At 40.1% G+C, this 19,294-nt stretch overlaps 1 protein-coding gene across 6 annotated transcripts in view; it reads right to left on the bottom strand.

Annotated features, from left to right (window-relative positions):
* Positions 1-1,498: 1,498 nt before the first annotated feature.
* LOC149234816 (uncharacterized) overlaps positions 1,499-19,294 on the bottom strand; it is a 249,948-nt gene continuing 232,152 nt past the window's right edge. For all 6 annotated transcript variants that reach the window (XM_089371946.1, XM_089371948.1, XM_089371945.1 and 3 more), the window contains one exon: positions 1,499-1,874. In XM_089371946.1, the coding sequence (XP_089228072.1) occupies positions 1,800-1,874 (75 nt within the window). In that variant the 3' untranslated portion in view covers positions 1,499-1,799. The remainder of the gene's footprint in view (positions 1,875-19,294) is intronic.

Here is a 19,294-nt window from a genome sequence, read left to right as displayed (position 1 = left end):
AAATATGTTTTGACCAACTATCTAGTGAAATATCCATGACAATTTACAGACCAATTAAGTCTTCGTGAGTCCTAGTGAGCCACAACCACATTGGCATCAAAATACAATTTAATTAGCATTCATTGCTTAGGAATAGGCTTTTTACCTGCATTCATCTTGAGTCCATGTTTGATTAAAAAAATTTCACATCTAGATTGGATGGATAAAAATGTGTGAAAATGGAAACCACCATTAAAAATTAGCTTGATGGGCAAGATTGACCCTTAAAATCCAAACCTGCTCATAAAGAAAAAATAAATGATTGCACTGAAAGACACTCTACAACCCAATATGGGTGAGATGGTCTAGTGAAGTGTGAAGAGTTAGATCTAAAATTAAGTAGTGAAAAAAAATGTTGGCTCAAGTCAAATTACACACCTATAGCATATATATTAATATTATACACATAAAAATCAACAATTTGAATTAAGTGAAGAAATAATGAAAGTTAACTAAGGAAATTATGAAGGGGAATATCAAAGGGTAATTGAGGAATGCAGCAAACATTTGCGAGAGAGAGACCATATTTGATGGATATATGCTTTCAAACTTCCTAGTATGAGAAAAATATGTATATATATATATATATATATATATATATATAAACCATGGATTTATCAAGTGCCTTGAGGAATCAAAGCTCTCGAGGAGCAAATATTTTCTCAAGTTTTACACTTTAAAAAACATTTTCACCTTCAGAAATTTGATCCCTTTCAAAGCTTGATAAATCGAAAGTGAAAATGACTTGTAATATAGATAGATAGTTTCCAAAAAATTGCTTGGTGATGACTAAGCCCAACGGAAACATAAGAATAAAATAATGGATGATAAAGATTCTATTTCCTTAAACTATATAGTTGAAATATTGAAAAACACTACGGTATTCTTGTGAGAATTACGTATTGGCAGTGCTTTTGGAACCCAATCTGATTTCAAACTTTTACAGCAGGGCACATTGATAGTCCCTTTCAGTAGTAACCAAGTTCTCTGAGATATTTAAGCCTTGAATTACTAATCAATTTAAACCAGAGAATGATGTAAGTTCATATAGAATAACTTAGGCTACGAGCAGCCCACAAACTCAAGTGTTTACCCAATTACATACCATATATGAGTCGAGAAACCATATAACATAGATCAGAGGTTCAAGGCAGTGATGTTGTTGTCGAATCATACCTGTGCTCCTGTATTCATTGTTCTAAATAAAGCGTTTGTGAATGCTCTGAATAAAACTCATAAAAACACTAGTCAACAAAATACAATTTCACTTTTTATAAACCACCCCGCATAGAATCATGATATTACTTGGTTCTATTTTAATTCCAAGGGACTATGATTTTATTTCCATATTTTCCTAAACAAAATGTAAATGTTAGTTAACAAATTAGCCAGCTACAATTTTAGAACATGATCAATTTCAAGAACTTCCAAACATAGTTAACCCTTTATCACGAGAAACTAAAAAAAAGTTAAAACCACGATTTTAGGATATGATCAATTTTAAAACTTCCAGACATAGTCAACCCTTTATCAAGATAAAATAAAAATAAAAATCCTCTAAGTTAACAAATTAGCCAGCAGAATTTTAAGATATGAACAATTTTAAAACTTCCAAACATAGTTAACCCTTCAAGAAAAAGGAAAAACGATTCTCTCTATAATACACAATTTCCACACCATACTGGTGAATTTGAGCTCTTCATACCAATCTCCTTGTAACACCTTTGCTTAAATGGATAAGTATTTAAAATAAGAGGGTTCTATGTTGTTGTAAAAGCATCGCACAATGACTTATATGCAGCACAGCAATGTTTGAATTTCTCCTCTGCCATTACCTGCTTGAATACCATTGCCAATGTTAGCCTTCATAAGAAGTTAGGATAATATAGTATAATAAATTCACCACATCAGCTAGTTCATGCATTAAAAAGGCACAAATCAGCAAAGGACACAGTTCTAACTCGCTCCCAGCCCAACATCAAAAGATAAATAAGACATATAATAGCTAACCATCATTAGGTAGTTATCTTCATGGAATAATGCTCAGAAAAAGAAACACTGGAACACATTCAACCTTACATATGACAAATAGTTATTTTTAGGCATTCTTCATTAGTGACTTCTAAGCCGCAGCTTCTGCTCATGACTTTAGAACATACCATTGTTGGCAGAAAAGAATTGTTCACACAGCATTGCCAAATGGAGTGAATGGCCCATTTCATTGTTAATAATAGCAGAATGAAGTGTCTCATCTCACTGGGTCTAGTCAACTCGCTCAAAATACCTACACAAAAGCATCCTAGTCCCTAAGACCTTGGATATGAAAAGGACAGCCAACCAATATGTGTCAACAATATCTGTTACTTTACTTTTCTATCGTTAGGAAGGCAATATCCTTGTAATCTCGCTGTTAGATTGTTGTAACGCACTGTTCTATGATGTAAGGATTGGTTCCATGAAGTAATATGTGATCCATCTCCGGGACAATATTAAAACATCTTCGTTGATACAGTGAATCTGATGTAATTCCCATGGATTTTTGTGATCTCCTTGGTTGGTAATAACAGCATGGAAGACATGCCATTTATGATGACTAACATAACACCTACAAACTGTGAAAAGACTACAAAGACTATCAGTTCAAGCCTTCAACAGGAAATACCCTCATGTCAGATGCACCACAATAAAGTGGGTCAACACTGCCAAACAATTTGCCTTTATATTTTCTGATAAGCTGAGTAACGGAATTGTAAAAATCTTTTATGAAATGTAATAAATAAGTTTTGGATGCCTACACAAGGTTGCACAGAGAAAGAGTGTTTTCAGGGGAGGAGCATTGGGAGTGTCAATTTCAAAAAAATCCTTAGGAGTGGAGCATCTTATGGGCGTGTATATGTATATGTATATATATATGAAAATAAGCATATTTGTAAATAAATCAAGATAGAAATGGTATCCATAATACATTAATGATTAATTATTTGAGCATCAACCATCTAGATTCTAGCAATTACAAACAAACATCAAGTTTTTAAGTATATAATAGGAAATAAACCATTAACTTGTTACTTATCATTTTAATATGTTATCTACCGATTATCAACATGCCAAATAGTAAATTTTACAAAATAGGTCATCTACACATTGAAGTATGAAGACTAAAAAGTCCAAATTCAAAACACTAATCTATCATATATAACAAATAAAGTAGTGAATCTATCTACTATTCTCTCCTCCTTACACTACCATGACCACTAAATGGGCCTCCATGTGGTGGCAGTGAAGTAGATGGAAGTGGAAGTGGAACTGAAGATGAAGCCCCTACTTTTGTAATTGGAGTCCTGGACATGGGGACCATGGCACTGTTACTGCTCAATCTAGCAGGGGTCCTAGGAGGGGTTCCAAAGGGGCAACTACTAAACCAATTGGCAACAATGAGACAAAGACTCACTGTCACCTCAATCAATGTCCCCTGCTCTCTACGGATTTTCACTGATGGGAGGAGTCCCAGTATTAAGGAAATCACTATGAATGATATCTAAATGATCTATAGGTAGTGATTTCAAGAGCATATTCAAGGAAAGACTCAGATGATAGGGGTTGCTTGCTTTAGAAGCAAGATGTATGGCTCTCCAAAAAGGGCTAAAGGGAAACCTAGACCTAGGGTTGAGGAGTATTTCTTGATAAAAGGGATGCCCTAGACCTAAGACTCCTATAATAAGGGTTCCTAAGATGATCCTTGTGAAATTATAGTGATAAAGGGTGTGGGATCACAAAGAAACCCAAGTGGAACCAAACAAGGTCAAGGGTTTGTTGAATAATCTAGGGCATCTAGGTTATAGTGAGATTCTTCTGACGATGATAACAATTTGTGAAGTACTTTTTACTTTTCTTATTATCACAACCTTCTCTTATTATTATTAGCGTGTGTTCTCTTACTTCATCAAACAATTCCCAAAACAAAAGAGACAAGAACACAAGATGTTGGCTCTCAGCCAAGGCAAAACCTCTCTCTCCTAGAGAGGAAAACCCTTCTGCAAATTTCTATCATTGAAGCTTCAATTGACAAATGCCAAATCCTAGACCCTTGACCGGTAGATCGTCCAAGCACAAGACACAATCTCTCTTCCTTTTGTCCTTCAATCAATGCTCTCTTCTGCTTTGCACCTTGATCTCTTCCTTCGCACTTCTTCTGGCAACTGATAGCTCTCTTCCGACAACTGCAAAAACCCTAGGTCTCCTTAGAGACCTCATCTTTGGAGTCTTCCTTTCCTTCTCTACTTCGCTTGGCAATCTTCCCTTCTCTTGACACTTAGGCTAGAGAATGAAACCTTCCTTGAGGTATATTCCTAAGTTAGAGGCTGATCATCTAACCCTACTGCAGATTTGAATTCTTCCTTGCACATGTGGCTGATTATGGCACAACATTGCCCTTCTAGCTTGCTCCCTTCCTTCGCTTGAGGTTGGACCCACTTCACTTGATATGGAGGCCTATTTGAGAAATCCTTTTAGACCAACTGAAACTTCTTGCAGGGCTGCAATTTCTGACTTGTTGCAGCAGCAGAATGTCCTCTTTTCCTTTGCATGTGTGACAGAGAGGAGCCCTAAAACAGTCCTCAAAAACTCAAATTCTTCTTCTCCTTCTTTGCTGCCCTAGAAGCACCCTTTTTCTCCTTTTTTGCACCTCCTTCTTGACTTGTCCTTCGCTGATTTCAGAGATCACTTGCTTGATTCTTTGATGAGATCGAATGGCCCTATATATAGGAGTCTATCCCTCCTATTGGACCGACATGAGCTACTGAGGCCTACTTGACTTCAAGTGCACCAAAATTCATTCTTTGAGCCGACTTGAAGAAGAGACTTGTCTTTGCTTTGGAGGATCACTTTTGACACATATCTTTGACATAATTACATAGGTTACATAGTGTAACATGCCCTCAAGAGGTCTTCAATACTTACATAGACTCTTTGAATTTCCTAGAAGCACTTCAACTATTTCAACATGTGCTTGACCTATCAAATGGACAAGAAATCCATTCTTGAAGACTGAACCTAGTTACACTTTCTTTAACACTCCCTCTTAGCTAGGGAGGTATTCATAAGTCATTACAAGGTGTTTGGCCATTTCCAATATGAAGAATTCACATAAGAGAAATCAGATTGGCATTCCATCTGTTATAGCATCATAGTAACCAACATTGTTTCCACAACAATGCTTTGACTAGCAGCTCTATCTCTTAATAGATCAGAGCACAATGTTGGCGAGACCAATGACTATAGACACCTTCATCATTGTCTCTCAAGGTACATACCCACCCGGGTGTTCACTGAGTATGACCTTCTAGGACTATTCTTATCTTGGGTTCCCAACCCTCAAAGAATATCGGTCCTCTTGCCTACTCTTATATTGGATGCCCTACACATCCTCAAAGAGCATCAGATGCCATATGATTACCCAATCCTCCATTCTTTCTTCCTAAGTGAAGACAAGAATGTTGTGTCTATCTCTCCCTCTCAACTAGGGAGGATATTCCCATTCCTATGAAGGAATGTACCCAAGCTCCCTCTGACCAGGAACTTGTCTAAGCTGCCTCTTAGTCAAAGACTTGTCAAAGTTCCCTCTCAACTAGGGACTCTCCTTTTTCATCAACAACTTCTTCTTGTGGGTCCTTCAGCTGCTTGATCAATTTCTTTCCTTGATGTCATGAAATTCAGTCAAGCTTCTTCCTTGTAGGGCATCAACCATCGATCACTTTCCTTCTTAGTTCGTCATGTCATTCCTTTCTTCATGGAAAGTGGCCTTCTTGATACATATCTAGAACCTCCATCATATGGCTACTTCTTCCTCATCATGTTTCTTTCAAGATTTTCCATCCACCACATGAATGTTGGTTGTTCTTGCAATTACAACCCTTGTTCCAGTAGCCCTACATGAACCTATCTAGATATTATTCAAGAAATCAAAGCATAACATTAAATCAAATAGTACCTTACGAGATGGCTTTCCATCATGACATCTTTTTGACTTGAATCATCAACATTCTGCATTTTCACATCTCCAAGGCCTTTCCAGGTGTCAAGGGTGCTTTGATCTTTTTCTTCCTTTAACAGAATTCTCGTGCCTTCTTCTGAGAGATGCCTTCAACAAATCTGTCAGATGTTGATTCCTAGTGTCCATGGGGTCCTTTTATCCCTGATCTCTTTATTTCATATGCTTCTTTATAGAATTTTCTTTGTCAACCACCTCATACTCCATATGAGGATATTTCTCATGTTGACCTTTATTAGTGTGTGAACCATGCCTTCATGCATACTCTCAATGAAAAGAGATCTACCCTATTCTAGACCATCTTCCAGAGCAATTCCCCATGCTTATTGATACACATGATGACATGACTTTAACTGAAAACATAGATGCATACATACCTCATCTTCGTTCTTTCTTTGATCATTTCAACTTACTTTGGCAACTTCCTAGGTTGAAATTACCTCAATCTCCTTTGCTTTGCTACATCTTTCCTTGCCTACATATCATCCTTCTTTGAATCCCCATAAGTGGAATTCTTATCGATACATCTACTTTTCTTTAAAGTCACGAGCCCTCTATTGAAGATTTCACCCAAGGATCCTTGTAGTCCTCATCTTGCAAATGCTCCTTTCCATTGATGATAATGGCCTTCTAAGATGATTCTTCTTGATCATGATCATTCCTTTATGCATTGATGAGGTTATCCAATGGCTACATCCTTCCTACATGAATATCTTTATCTGAGCTATCTCTACATAATGCTCCTATATTCCTGAAGATGCCATTCCCATAAACCATGCATTCTATCCTACTGCTACATGTTCCTATGATACCCAAAACTTTAAAGAAGACTTATGTGAAGAAGTTGATCTCAGTCATAGTAGAGATCTGGAGGGTCCTCCTTCTTTTGCTTCTTATCTTCTTCTTTCACTTCTTGGATAATGTGGGCTTCTTCTCGTTTTCCCTTATTATTGTCCTTCTTGAACTTAGGGCAATCCCTCTTATAGTGTCCATATTCTTGGTAGCCAAAGCATTGGACTTTGGACATATCTCTTTTACCTTTTCTCTGTGGACCAAAATCGCCAAATTTCCCTTTTCTTTTGGCTATAGCAACAAATGCCTGCTCCTTTGATCCCACATCATCTTTGGCTTTGAGTCTAGTCTCCTCAATTTTGCATAGAGACCAAAATTCATTCAACGAGGTAGCTTCCTTCTTGGCATATATACTTGATGTATAGTTGCCCCATTCCTCAGGGAATGCATTGAGCACCACAATTGTCATCTCTCTGTCTGACATAACTTCTCCTAGTTCTTGCAGCTGGTCTCTCATCTCAGAGACCTTCATGAAGTAGGGAGCTATTCCTTCTTCCTTTGAGATCTTCATTTTATATAGCTCATTATGCAACAATATCACTTTTCCAGCTGTACTAACTGAAAATAGCTCCACCAGCTTATCATAGATTTCCTTAGATGTTTCAAGTTTGGAAACATAAGGAATGAGAGGGTCTTTGATGGATTCTATCATAATCCTTTGAGCCCTTGTTTCATCCTTATTATACTTTGCTAGGGCTTGAGTTTGTTCCTTAGTAGGAACAATGACACTCCCTTTGATGTAGTCCAAAAGTTCATTTTCTTTGAGAAGTAGATCAGTCCTCTTTTTCCATGCAAGGAAATTAGCAGTCCCAACCAATTTGTTGCTTTCCTTGCAAAAAATACATTTTGATATTTTCAGAAGAGGACATAAAAATACTTACTTGAGAGTGTTAGTGATGAGGAGATCTTGCTGCTTCCTTGATGAATGAAGTCTCAACTTCTTGGATCTTGGAGTTCTTCAAGATGCTTCCTTCAAGGTGCCTTGTGATAGATTTGCTTGTTGATGAAAACTTCTCAATGTGTAGATCTGGAGATCTTCAATGATGGGCCTGGATCTGAGTACCTTCCTTTGAAGATGAGTCTTTGATGTAAGCCCTTCTTGGATGAACCTTCTTGAAGATGCCTTTAGATGGAAGGCTTTCTTTTGTTCCCAGAATGATAGTCCCTTTTGATGGATCTAGGAGAGAAGATAGTAATCCTTCTTGTCTTTGATGGATCTAGAACTCTTGCTTGTAGATTTGATGCTTCAACCTTTGTGTGCCCTTGCTTCTTGATCTTAATGCTTCAATCTTCTATGTGCTCTTGAGATGCCCTTCCTTGATGTGTCACCTTAGCTCTGATACCATGTTGAAGAATTTAGGGCATCTGGGTTATAGTGAGATTCTTCTGATGATGATAACAATTTGTGAAGTACTTTTTACTTTTCTTATTAGCACAATCTTCTCTTATTATTATTAGTGTGTGTTCTCTTACTTCATCAAACAAAACAAAAGAGACAAGAACACAAAATGTCGGTTCTCAGCCAAGGCAAAACCTCTCTCTCCTAGAGAGGAAAACCCTTCTGCAAATTTCTCTTATTGAAGCTTCAATTGACAAATGCCAAACCCTAGACCCTTGACCAGTAGATCCTCCAAGCACAAGACATGATATCTCTTCCTTTTGTCCTTCAATCAATGCCTTCTTTTGCTTTGCACCTTGATCTCTTCCTTCGCACTTCTTCCGGCAACTGATAGCTCTTTTCTAGCAATTGCAGAAACCCTAGGTCTCCTTAGAGACCTCTTCTTTGGAGTCTTCCTTTCCTTCTCTACTTCGCTTGGCAATATTCTCTTCTCTTGACACTTAGGCTAGAGAATGAGACCTTCCTTGAGGTATATTCCTGAGTTAAAGGCCGATCCTCTAACCCTACTACATATCTGAATTCTTCCTCACACATGTGGCTGATTTTGGTACAATATTTCCCTTCTAGCTTGTTCCCTTCCTTCGCTTGAGGTGGGACCCACTTCACTTGATATGGAGGCCTATTTGAGACCTCTTTTTAGCCCAATCAAAACTTCTTGAATGGCTGCAATTTCTAACTTGTTGCAGCAGCAGAATGTCCTCTTTTCCTTCACACATGTGACAGAGAGGAGCCCTAACACAATCCTCAAAAACTCAGATTCTTCTTCTCCTTCTTCGCTGCCCTAGAAGCACCCTTTTTCTCCTTTTTCACACTTCTTTCTTGACTTGTCCTTCACTGATTTCAAAGATCACTTGCTTGCCTCTTTGATGAGGTCGAATGGCCTTATATATAGGAGCTTGTCCCTCCTATTGGACCAACTTCAGCTAGTGAGGCCGACTTGACTTCAAGTGCACCAAAATTCATTCTTTGAGCCGACTTGAAGAGGAGACTTGTCTTTGATTTGGAGGATCACTTTTGACACATATCTTTGACATAATTACATAGGTTACATAGTGTAACATGCCCTCAAGGGGTCTTCAATACTTACATTGACTCTTTGACTTTCCTAGAAGCACTTCAACATGTGCTTGACCTATCAAATGGACAAAAAATCCATTCTTGATAATGACAAAAATAATAATTCTTTTCTTTTACAAGTACAAAGATCAAAATTACATTTATGAAGACCAAACCTAGTTACACTTTCTTCAACAGGGTTTAGGGTGAAACTTCAGACAAAAGGCCTTGACCAAGTAAGGGATAAGAAAAGGATCAAAGAGATTAGATTTGACTTGAATTTTCAATGCAATGATCCTTGATGAAGCCACTAACCTATGAAACCTAGGACCAAGAACGGAGTTGGAGCTAGGGCTTGGGATAATTCCAAATCTAGCCACGAGAATTCTCTCAAAGTTTGGGAAAAGATGTTCGTCGTTGAAGTGATCACCAAGGATTAGACCGATGCCTAGTCTATTGGGAGAATGGAGTCAATGTGATTTCAACCTTTGGAGTTTCTTTTACCCAATCAAGGAGTTCCTCGGAAACTTCACATAGCCCTAAAGGCAACAACTAGGTTGCCAAAGAAATGTATACTTCTACTACAATTTGATGACTTATGAAGGCAATTACTAAGATAATGTACCCCTTGAAGTTTCTAAGTTTACTTAGTTAGAAACCCTCCATGCACCTTATCTGATTTATTCCTACCTACTTGTTATTTTCCTTAACAAGTTATTTACAATGCAAATACTGAAAATAAACACTAGTGCATGCTCAACATATTACAGATCAGCAACTAAAAGAAACATAAACAAACACGCCATATGACACCATTATTTTTGGACTAATGTCCCCGGAAAAACCCAATGTGGGAAAACCAGTGTAGCTATCTGAGGGTTTTCTTATTAAGCAATATCAAAGTACAATCTAGGTGTCGAAACTGGCCTACCCAACAGAGAATTTCCCTGGCAGTAATACCTCAGTTTCTGACAAATCTCCTGGCTGAAACCCCGGATAATCCTTCTGGCAGCTACTCAGCACAAATCTGCCCCAGAAACCCCCAGCGTATGCCCAATCTGGACTGCATCAGCCTCTCCTAGCCCAGCGTTGGCCCTGCGTCAGCCTATCTTGGCCTGCATAAGCTCTCTGACCCTCTGTGTCAACTACGCTGGCCTCTCTGGTGCTCTGCGCAACACTTAGCTGCCTCTGCATGAGCACTGGCTGCTCCTGCGACACTCTCTCTAACTGCTCTGCTGCTCTCTCAGCACTATCTCTGCCTCTCTGTACTCAATGCCCCTCAGCTGCTCTCCTAATCACTAATTCTATCTCTCTTAGCAAACCTCGCTCTAGAGAATAGAATGACTGATCACTTTGGTGTATACTCCAAGTGGCCCTCAAGCCTCCTCTTATACTTTTCTTGTTGACATCTCAATGACCGAGATTAAGTCCCTAATCAACGGCTAAGATTAGATCTGGCTTGATCCATGTCTTTTGGACCACTCTAACATAGATTCACATTAATACACATTAATATTTTATTTTCCCTAACTTTAGACATAGGGACTCCATTAAAAATATTAATTATTTTAATATCTCCTTATCTGTTTAGAATTTGCCCAAACCCTTTCTAGGTATTGGAGATTTCATGTACCCCAACCTCTCCACCAAATTTCATGGCCAGAGCATATTCGATGCTACCCCAAATCAACACTCCCTCTTAGCGAGGACTGTATTCTAGCAATACTCCTCACTGAGTATTACTCTAATCATCCGACATTGGTACTTGTGCTGATGATAGGCCTTCCTACCCAACATCCTCTGCAGCGCTGCATCCTGTACTACTGCCCATGGTTCTGCCACTGCCACTGCTGCATGTGTACGACATCTCCCTCTGCATCCGTGTTGCTACTGGTCCTTTCTCCCAGCGCTGCATCTACACTGCACCTCCTCTCATAATGTTGCATCGTGCTTCCCACTGCTGCACTCCAACTCAGTTACTGAGAAGTAAGTAACTGATCTCCCAATTTGACCTCCCTGTTGGGCTAGAGACACCCACTGATGCTCAAGCTCCCTCTGTCGCTGACAAGTGCTCCCTCTCTGACCTCTACGTTGCTGCAACAACTTGTTGCATCTCGCACCGTTGCACACCTCTCTGTGCCATCCTGCACTGGTGCAACACTCCTGTGCCTCTCGCATTGCTGCAGCCTGCTAGCCTTGCGCTGTCTTGGGACTGCTGCACTGTAGCTCTCTCTGTCGCTCCATCCGCATCCATCTATACCCGACTCAGCCAATCCTGCTACTCCTCTTCGGGGCTCCCATAGCAAGGTCTAATCCAAGAAGCTGGGTACCTTGAGGATCCTGCCCCTGATCGCCTGTAGTCTGCCTGACTACAGCTCGATGTCCCCACTTCCACTCAAGTGGTGCGTGTGCACTCATGGCACAGTGATCGTCTGTCAAAAATTCTTTCTCTGCCCGTGCTGGAACTGCCTTAGTCCCGGAAGACTCTCCCTTACTCCTCTTCCTTGGACACTAGGTCGCATAATGACCCAGCTCCCCATAGTGGAAGCACTTGACCTTGGAGAGCTCTTTCTTCTTCCGCTTCTCCTGCTTTCCCTCAGATGCTAGGGCCAGATCTTCCTCCTCCTGCTTGACTTTGATCCCCTTGCTGCTGCTACCTGTCTTCGACTGTCATCTGATCTCTTCCCGGCGAAGAGCTGCCCACATCTCGTCCCAAGGTGGAAGTGTCCCTCTGTCCAGTATACTCTGGACAAATACCTCCCAATCTTCTGAGACAACATTTAGGGTTGTCCTCACCATTAGCTCCTGATCTGATGTCGCCCCTATAGCAATCAATTGATCTTGGATCTCATCCAATGCTCCGAGGAAGATGTCAATAGGTTCTTCCTTCTTCATCTGATATGACCTCAACTAATTCTCAAACAACATTCTTCTCTGCACATAAGTATGTTGGTACATCTTCTTGAGAGCCTCCCACATCTCAAATGTCGTTTCCTTCTTGGCTATGTGTGGTACTACATGATCCTTGACCCTTCTTGGCCCTCGGCATCGCTTCCTTGTACCTGTCATTATCATTGGGGTCGACTAGGACAGTTATTACCTTCAAGGCGAAGTTCTTGACACGATTCCTGTCAAGTACGAATAAGATTCTGGCCTTCCAGACTGTGAAGTTTGATGCTCCGTCCAGTCTATCCTGGTCTCTTACTCCATGTAGTGCCATGATGCTCCTCTACTTCCCTCCTGGAAGTTCTCTGTTCAACTCCTCTGAGTCTCTACTTCCCGTCTGGAATTTCTCTTCTGGACTCCCTCTGAGTCCTAATTTCCCTCCTAGAAATCCTTCTGCCGCTGTCGAGATGCCCCCTACTTTGATCGTCTTGTGCAACCACACCACTGATCCGGGTTCCTCGGCTAGAAACCCTCAGTAGCAACTCCTCTGGCCTTGCTCTGTCACGTACTGTTCTAACTACAATACCTCACCAGCTCCACTCTACAATATTCCCGCAACCTTCTAAACCCCAGCAACTTGAAGGTGAGAGCTCCTAGGCTTTGCACAATCTCGACACCAGCAACTCGACCTCCTCAGCCAACTGCATTAGCCCTCCCAGCTACTGCGTGGCTCTACGTGAGGCTTCTTTTGCCTTCCTTAGCCTCTGCGCTGCCTCTTCCCAGCTCACCCTTGATGACATAGGCACTGCATCACCCTTCCTTGTTGCTGCTCTGCTAGAAACAACTTATGTCACCTCGGGACAACTGTTTTCTGCTACTATTGCTCCGCTTAGCTGATGTCCTTTAGTCTTGTGATCTACAATCACGCTCTGATACCATGTTGAAGTTTCTAAGTTTACTTAGTTAGAAACCCTCCATGCACTTTATCTGATTTATTCCTACCTACTTGTTATTTTCCTTAACAAGTTATTTACAATGTAAATACTGAAAATAGATGCTAGTGCATGCTCAACATATTACAGATTAGCAACTAAAAGAAACATAAACAAACATGCCATATGACACCATTATTTTTGGACTAATGTCCCCGGAAAATCCCAATGTGGGAAAACCAGTGTAGCTATCTGAGGGTTTTCTTATTAAGCAATATCAGAGTACAATCTAGGTGCCGAAACTGGCCTACCCAACAGAGAATTTCCTTGGTAGTAATACCTCTCAGTTTCTGACAAATCTCCTAGCTGAAACCCCGGATAATCCTTCCGATAGCGACTCAGCACAAATCTGCCCCAGAAACCCCAACGTCTGCCCAATCTGGACTGCGTCAGCCTCTCCTAGCCCAGCGTTGGCCCTGCGTCAGCCCCAGGAGACCCTGCATCAGCTCTTTGACCCTCTGTGTCAGCTATGCTAGCCTCTATGGTGCTTTGCGCAGCACTTAGCTGCCTCTGCATGGCCTTGCATAAGCACTGGCTACTCCTACGTCACTCTCTCTGGCTTCTTTGCTGCTCCCTCGGCACTATCTCTGCCTCTCTGTCCCTTTGTACTCAATGCCCCTCAGCTGCTCTCCCAATCACTGATTCTATCTCTCTTAGCAAACCCCGCTCTAGATAATAGAATAACTGATCACTCTAGTGTATTCTCCAAGTGACCCTCAAGCCTCCTCTTGTACTTTTCCTATTGACATCTCAACGGCCGAGATTAAGTCCCTAATCAACGGCTAAGATTAGATCCGGCTTGATCTATGTCTTTTGGACCACTCTAACACGGATTCATAATAGTACACATTAATATTTTATTTTCCCTAAGTTTAGACTTAGGGATTCCATTAAAAATATTAACTATTCTAATATCTCTTGATCTGTTTAGAATCTGCCCAAACCCTTTTAGGGTATTAGAGATCTCATGTGCCCCAACCTCTCCACCAAATTTCGTGGCCAAATCACATCCGATGCTACCCCAATCAACACCCCTAGGAACATTCATTCACTATACCCAATTATGTAACATAAGCAATTTTCTCACAAAATCCAGATTCAACAAATTCGCATTTTAATTAGGGCAGAAACATAGATTCCATGAGCGAATAATTCCATACATTAAACATGTGACATAAAAATAGAGAAATATACCATGAAAAAACACTTGCTAGTGAATATATCCAATCATCAAATAGAGACAAAATCGAAGCTCCAAGACTAAGAAAAGATTTCCAAATATCAAAATGCATCGATGTCATCCAATTCGTCCTCCAATAGCTATAGCGAAATTCTCAAGAAGAGATGGAATCCAAATCCAAGTGATGATAAGAATCAAATGATCTTCTCATCAATTTATATCATCCTCTAAGGGTTCGATTTGCCCAGTGTTGCGGGGGAGCGCCCCCCCCCCCCTTGCTCCCGCTCCAGATCCGCGCTCCGGGCGGGAGCGATTCGGGAGCGGGTCGGGAGCGCGCTCCCGAAATCGCTCCCGAAAAGGGAGCAATTTCGGGAGCGCGCTCCCTAAAAAAAATTTCGCTCCCTGCCTTTTCGGGAGCGTTTTGCATTTTTTTTTTTTTGTAGTAATGTTCGAAATGCAATTTTTTTTGAAAGAAACAAATAGTTTTTGAGTGTGGCAACTTAATGATCAAGTCTAGGCCCTAGTATTGATATGCTATTCATGGTAATGTTAAATTCTTAAAGTAAAAGTGACATTTTCTTTAATTTTCATTTTCATCCTTTTACTTAAATTTTTAACATTACCATGAAATGACTCAGGATGTTTGAGAGTGGTTTCGTCCTCATTGGATTTCATATGGAGAAAGTAGAATTTTAGATTTCATTCAAAATCCAGCAGACTTATCAGTTTTTCAGGATTTCAGGATTGGGGGATTGCAATGTTTCCATTGAATTTTGTCATGTATTAGGGTATGAAACTCATATTTAATCAAGAGTACCAATCCCTCTATGTACCTTGATGTTAGTGACATTGGTTGTCGAACTCCTCTATCATGACACTTCTAAAAATGTACGCATCACTCAAACAAAATCTTGACTTGACATGCTATGCTTTTTCTATCTTATGTTAATGCTTAGAGGGTGATATTAATGACAAAGATCCCTATACAGATACAAAGGTAATGACAAAGATACCTCTGGATATTAATGCTTGGAGGGTGATATTAATGACAAAGATCCTGATTTTGCAACAAGACTAAAAAATTAGACATTTCTCGTGGTGGCAAGAGGCCCAAGCATAAGAAATAGATAATAGATTTACTTCTCTTTTCTAGTTTCTAGTAGCTTTTATAACTATTGACTCTTTCATATTTATTATGATATTTTTTTAAACAATATATGACAATTTAAGTTTGAAGTTGGCAATTATAACTCATTAGTAATGAATTATGAATATGATGCTTCATGAAAGTTGAAAGTTGTTTCATTTCATTTCATTTTATAACATTTCATTTCATGTTAAATATTATTTGTTGTAATGGTTACACTTAGCTTACAAGTACAACTTTGGTGATCAATGATGATAAATGTTATATATTGAATTTTGAAAGCTTGAAACTTTAAGATTGATGAATCATGAGACTCAATATGTTGTATGTTACTATGTTACTAACTTGCGGACGTGGTTGATGAAGATTATAACTTCTAGATGATTGTTGTTATATGGTTCAATCTATGCTTTTTTATGTTTTTTATATCTAATTCATCATTCTACATGTTTTTGTTGACATATATGTATCAAAAATTAAAAAATATATATATTTTTAAAAAATCGCTCTGGGATTCGCTCCCAAACCGGGAGCTTCTGAAAATGGTCGCTCCCGCTCCCGCTCCCGCTCCCGGCTTCCGCTCCCGCTCCCAAGTAACATTGGATTTGCCTAATTAGGCCTAATGATGCCCCTAATAATAAAATAATGTACAAAATAACATTACTTGGTAACAAGCCCACTAAGATAGCTCTATAACATGAAAATAAGCCTCTCAAGAGGGCTAAAATGATAGATACAATAGGTCGAAGGGCCATTGAAAGGCCAAATGGAGTCCAACATGTGCCAAAGTGAGTAGAAGGGCTCCAAATAAAGTGATAAAGGGGTGGTACCTTGATCTCCAAGCAAATGACCTATGGTGTTTGCAAATCACTGTGGGGGCACAAAACATCCTCACGAGTCTCCAAGTGGATCGAACAAGCTTGTATACCATCTATAAGGGTTGGAACAATGATGCAAGCCCTCCCTTTGTCTCCCATGATCAGACACATCCTCATCTGGGCCATGGAATATCTGCCAAGTGTGTGGTGCAAGTGGGTAGCTGGTTGGACAAGGTGGTCCAGGTGCATCATCATCATCAAATAAATGGAACAAGACCGAGCATTGAGTGGAACTGAAGATGTGGCTATCTGCGCTCTGCTAAGGTGGAGGCCCATGTCTCTCAACGCTTACCCTACAAATGCCAATATGACCCTTTGGAGGGCTTAGGCCCCGTATAGGGAGACCAAACCCCAAGATGAAGACCCACCTGCAATCCTGTATAATACCAAATGCGTCTCCTCACCTTCTAGTGCAACAAATCATTAGTGCAATTGAGTAAATTAGCTTACAAACCATGGAATCAAGTGGACACTTCATAGTGATATGCCCTTCCATAATGGGCTTTAGAACGTATAAGTGTCTCCAAGTTCAAGAAGAAGGTTAACCAAGGACCCTATTAGGGAGTTTTAGCCTCTAAGGGAAGTGACAAGTCCTTGGTACATCCATCAAGTGGAAAGTGGCATGCGATAAGATGATGGAATGGGGTGGGGCATTAGGGGGAAGGCTCCAAGCCACATGCCACAATACAAGGGTAGCTATAATAAGGGAAGCCCACACTTGGGTATATGAATGTAGGAGGGAGCAATCGTGGTACGTGAGTTACCCCGACCTTTGTTTTTCCACCCTTCTTCATACGCCTTTTGCCTTTTATTGTTTTTTCTTATATAATTGCTCAGGGCTTTAGGGGATGAGAGTATGATGTGAATGATGTAGTAGTGAATACCCCCTTAAGGTTGGGTAGTTCATCACCCACTAGGGGTTGGAACAATCATGGGTTCCTTAATGATGGAGGGGGCCAACATAGAGAGGCCCTAGGAACCAAGGTGATGGCCATAATGATAGGAGCAAAACTCATGCTGGCTTTTGCCCTTGTGCTAAATTTGTATGTCCCAGCCATCTTTTTCATTTTATGGTACATTTCTTGTTGAGAGTGGTCAAATTATGCTTTTTATTTTCTTTTCAGCTGCATCAACCTCTGGGTCCACATTTGTCCATAGGATCCCCAAGGAGTTAGCCTCTCCATGCCCTTGTTCACATTATAAGCCTTCTTTCATCATTTTCCTTCTTTGAGTTCACAGGGCACTGGCACACCCCTCCCCTTTGTCCACATATATGTGTCAGATATGGAAACATTGCCCCAGATGTTGACGCAACTAAAAGAAACTTGAAAGCATATCATGGCCACAAGCAAGTAACAAAAGAAAAAGAAAATTATAAAATGCAAAAGATGTTTGGGACATTTAATATAGCACGTGGGCAATGTTACTGCACAAACTAGCAAGGGACCTAAAGGGGTTCCTATGAGGACAACTGCTAGGTCAAGGGAAACTATGGAGACTTAGCCCAATGTCACCACAACTAAGACTCCCTACTCGTTATGGACTTTCACAGATGGGAGGAGACCCGGTAGTTAGGAAGTCACTTATAAAGTAAAGTTCAATGAAGGGGCGGGGTGACCTAAATGATTCCCTTTCCAAAAGAGTTTGAAGGATAGGGCTTGTTTTCTCTTTAAGCAAGGGACTTGATCTTCTAGGGAAAGGGGATGAGGATTGGAGGGTTGAGGTAGAAGTATAAGCCCTATAAAAGGTATTCTCAATTCCCAAAATCCTTTTGAGAACTTAGATTCTCGAGTAGTCCTTGCTAAATAGGCTTTGGTGAAGAATGGGACCACATGAGGCCAAGTGGACCCAACCTTGGTTAGGGAATGGATTTTGGCAACCAACGATGTTCTTAACCTGGCCAAGGTGAGGGGAAAGGATCAAACAAGAATTTTCTCCCAAAGATGTCAAATTGATCCTACTAGGTTCTAGCCTTGGGAACACCTAGCCAAAACTTGACCCTAGAGCTAGGGCTTAGGAGATTCCACCACCAGAATTGCTTCAAATTTGGAGGAGAGCAAGGGGATCCACCAGCGCAGTTGTATCTAGGGGATCAAATTCTTATTGTAGATAGTCTCTCGGAAAACTGATGCCCTAGATGACCTAATGGGGCTCGACCTGAGAAAAAGGGGGAAAAGGGTAAAAAGAGGGTTAAAATGATCACCCTTTTTGAGGTACCAGTGCCTAATTCACTTAGGGATATGGAGTCAAGGATAATAATGAAGAAGGATTTAGTTTCTTGTTCAAGGAGGCTCCAAAAGTCAACTTCGTCCGATGTTAGAGGAAAAAGAAGAAAAGTGACTTTCAAGCATTTATACTTCATACAAACGGTGCAAGCTTATCAAGATAACATGATCTCTAGGACATTTTATTCATCTAACAATGGCCCATACAAAGAATAAGCTAAATAGACACATAATTCCACATTCCGTACATTCAATCAACAATTAGCCCTAATTATAGCGAAATTCAAATATATGCAGCAACAAGAAAATTACGTTAAATTTGTACTTACAATGTTAGAGAGTATATCCAACCAACATCACATATGCAAATAAGAAGCTTCAAGATAGAAATAGCCCAAATCCATACATCAAAATTCATCCATGATCCAAAATAATCCTCCAAGGAAAAAGTGTGAAATTCTCTAAAGATAAAGAGATCCCAAGTCAAGTGATGGTATAAATGAATCCAAGTAACGCTTATTTATACACTAATTAGGACTTCCATTCAGCGAATGAGCCTACATTAGCCCCTAAAAATAAAATAATGTGCAA

Source organism: Pinus tabuliformis, chromosome 8 (genome assembly GCF_031772625.1).
Source record: "Pinus tabuliformis cultivar Carrire ecotype Pingquan chromosome 8, CPIR1, whole genome shotgun sequence".
Lineage (NCBI taxonomy): Eukaryota > Viridiplantae > Streptophyta > Pinopsida > Pinales > Pinaceae > Pinus > Pinus tabuliformis.
This window is presented reverse-complemented; position numbering and strand designations above follow the sequence as displayed.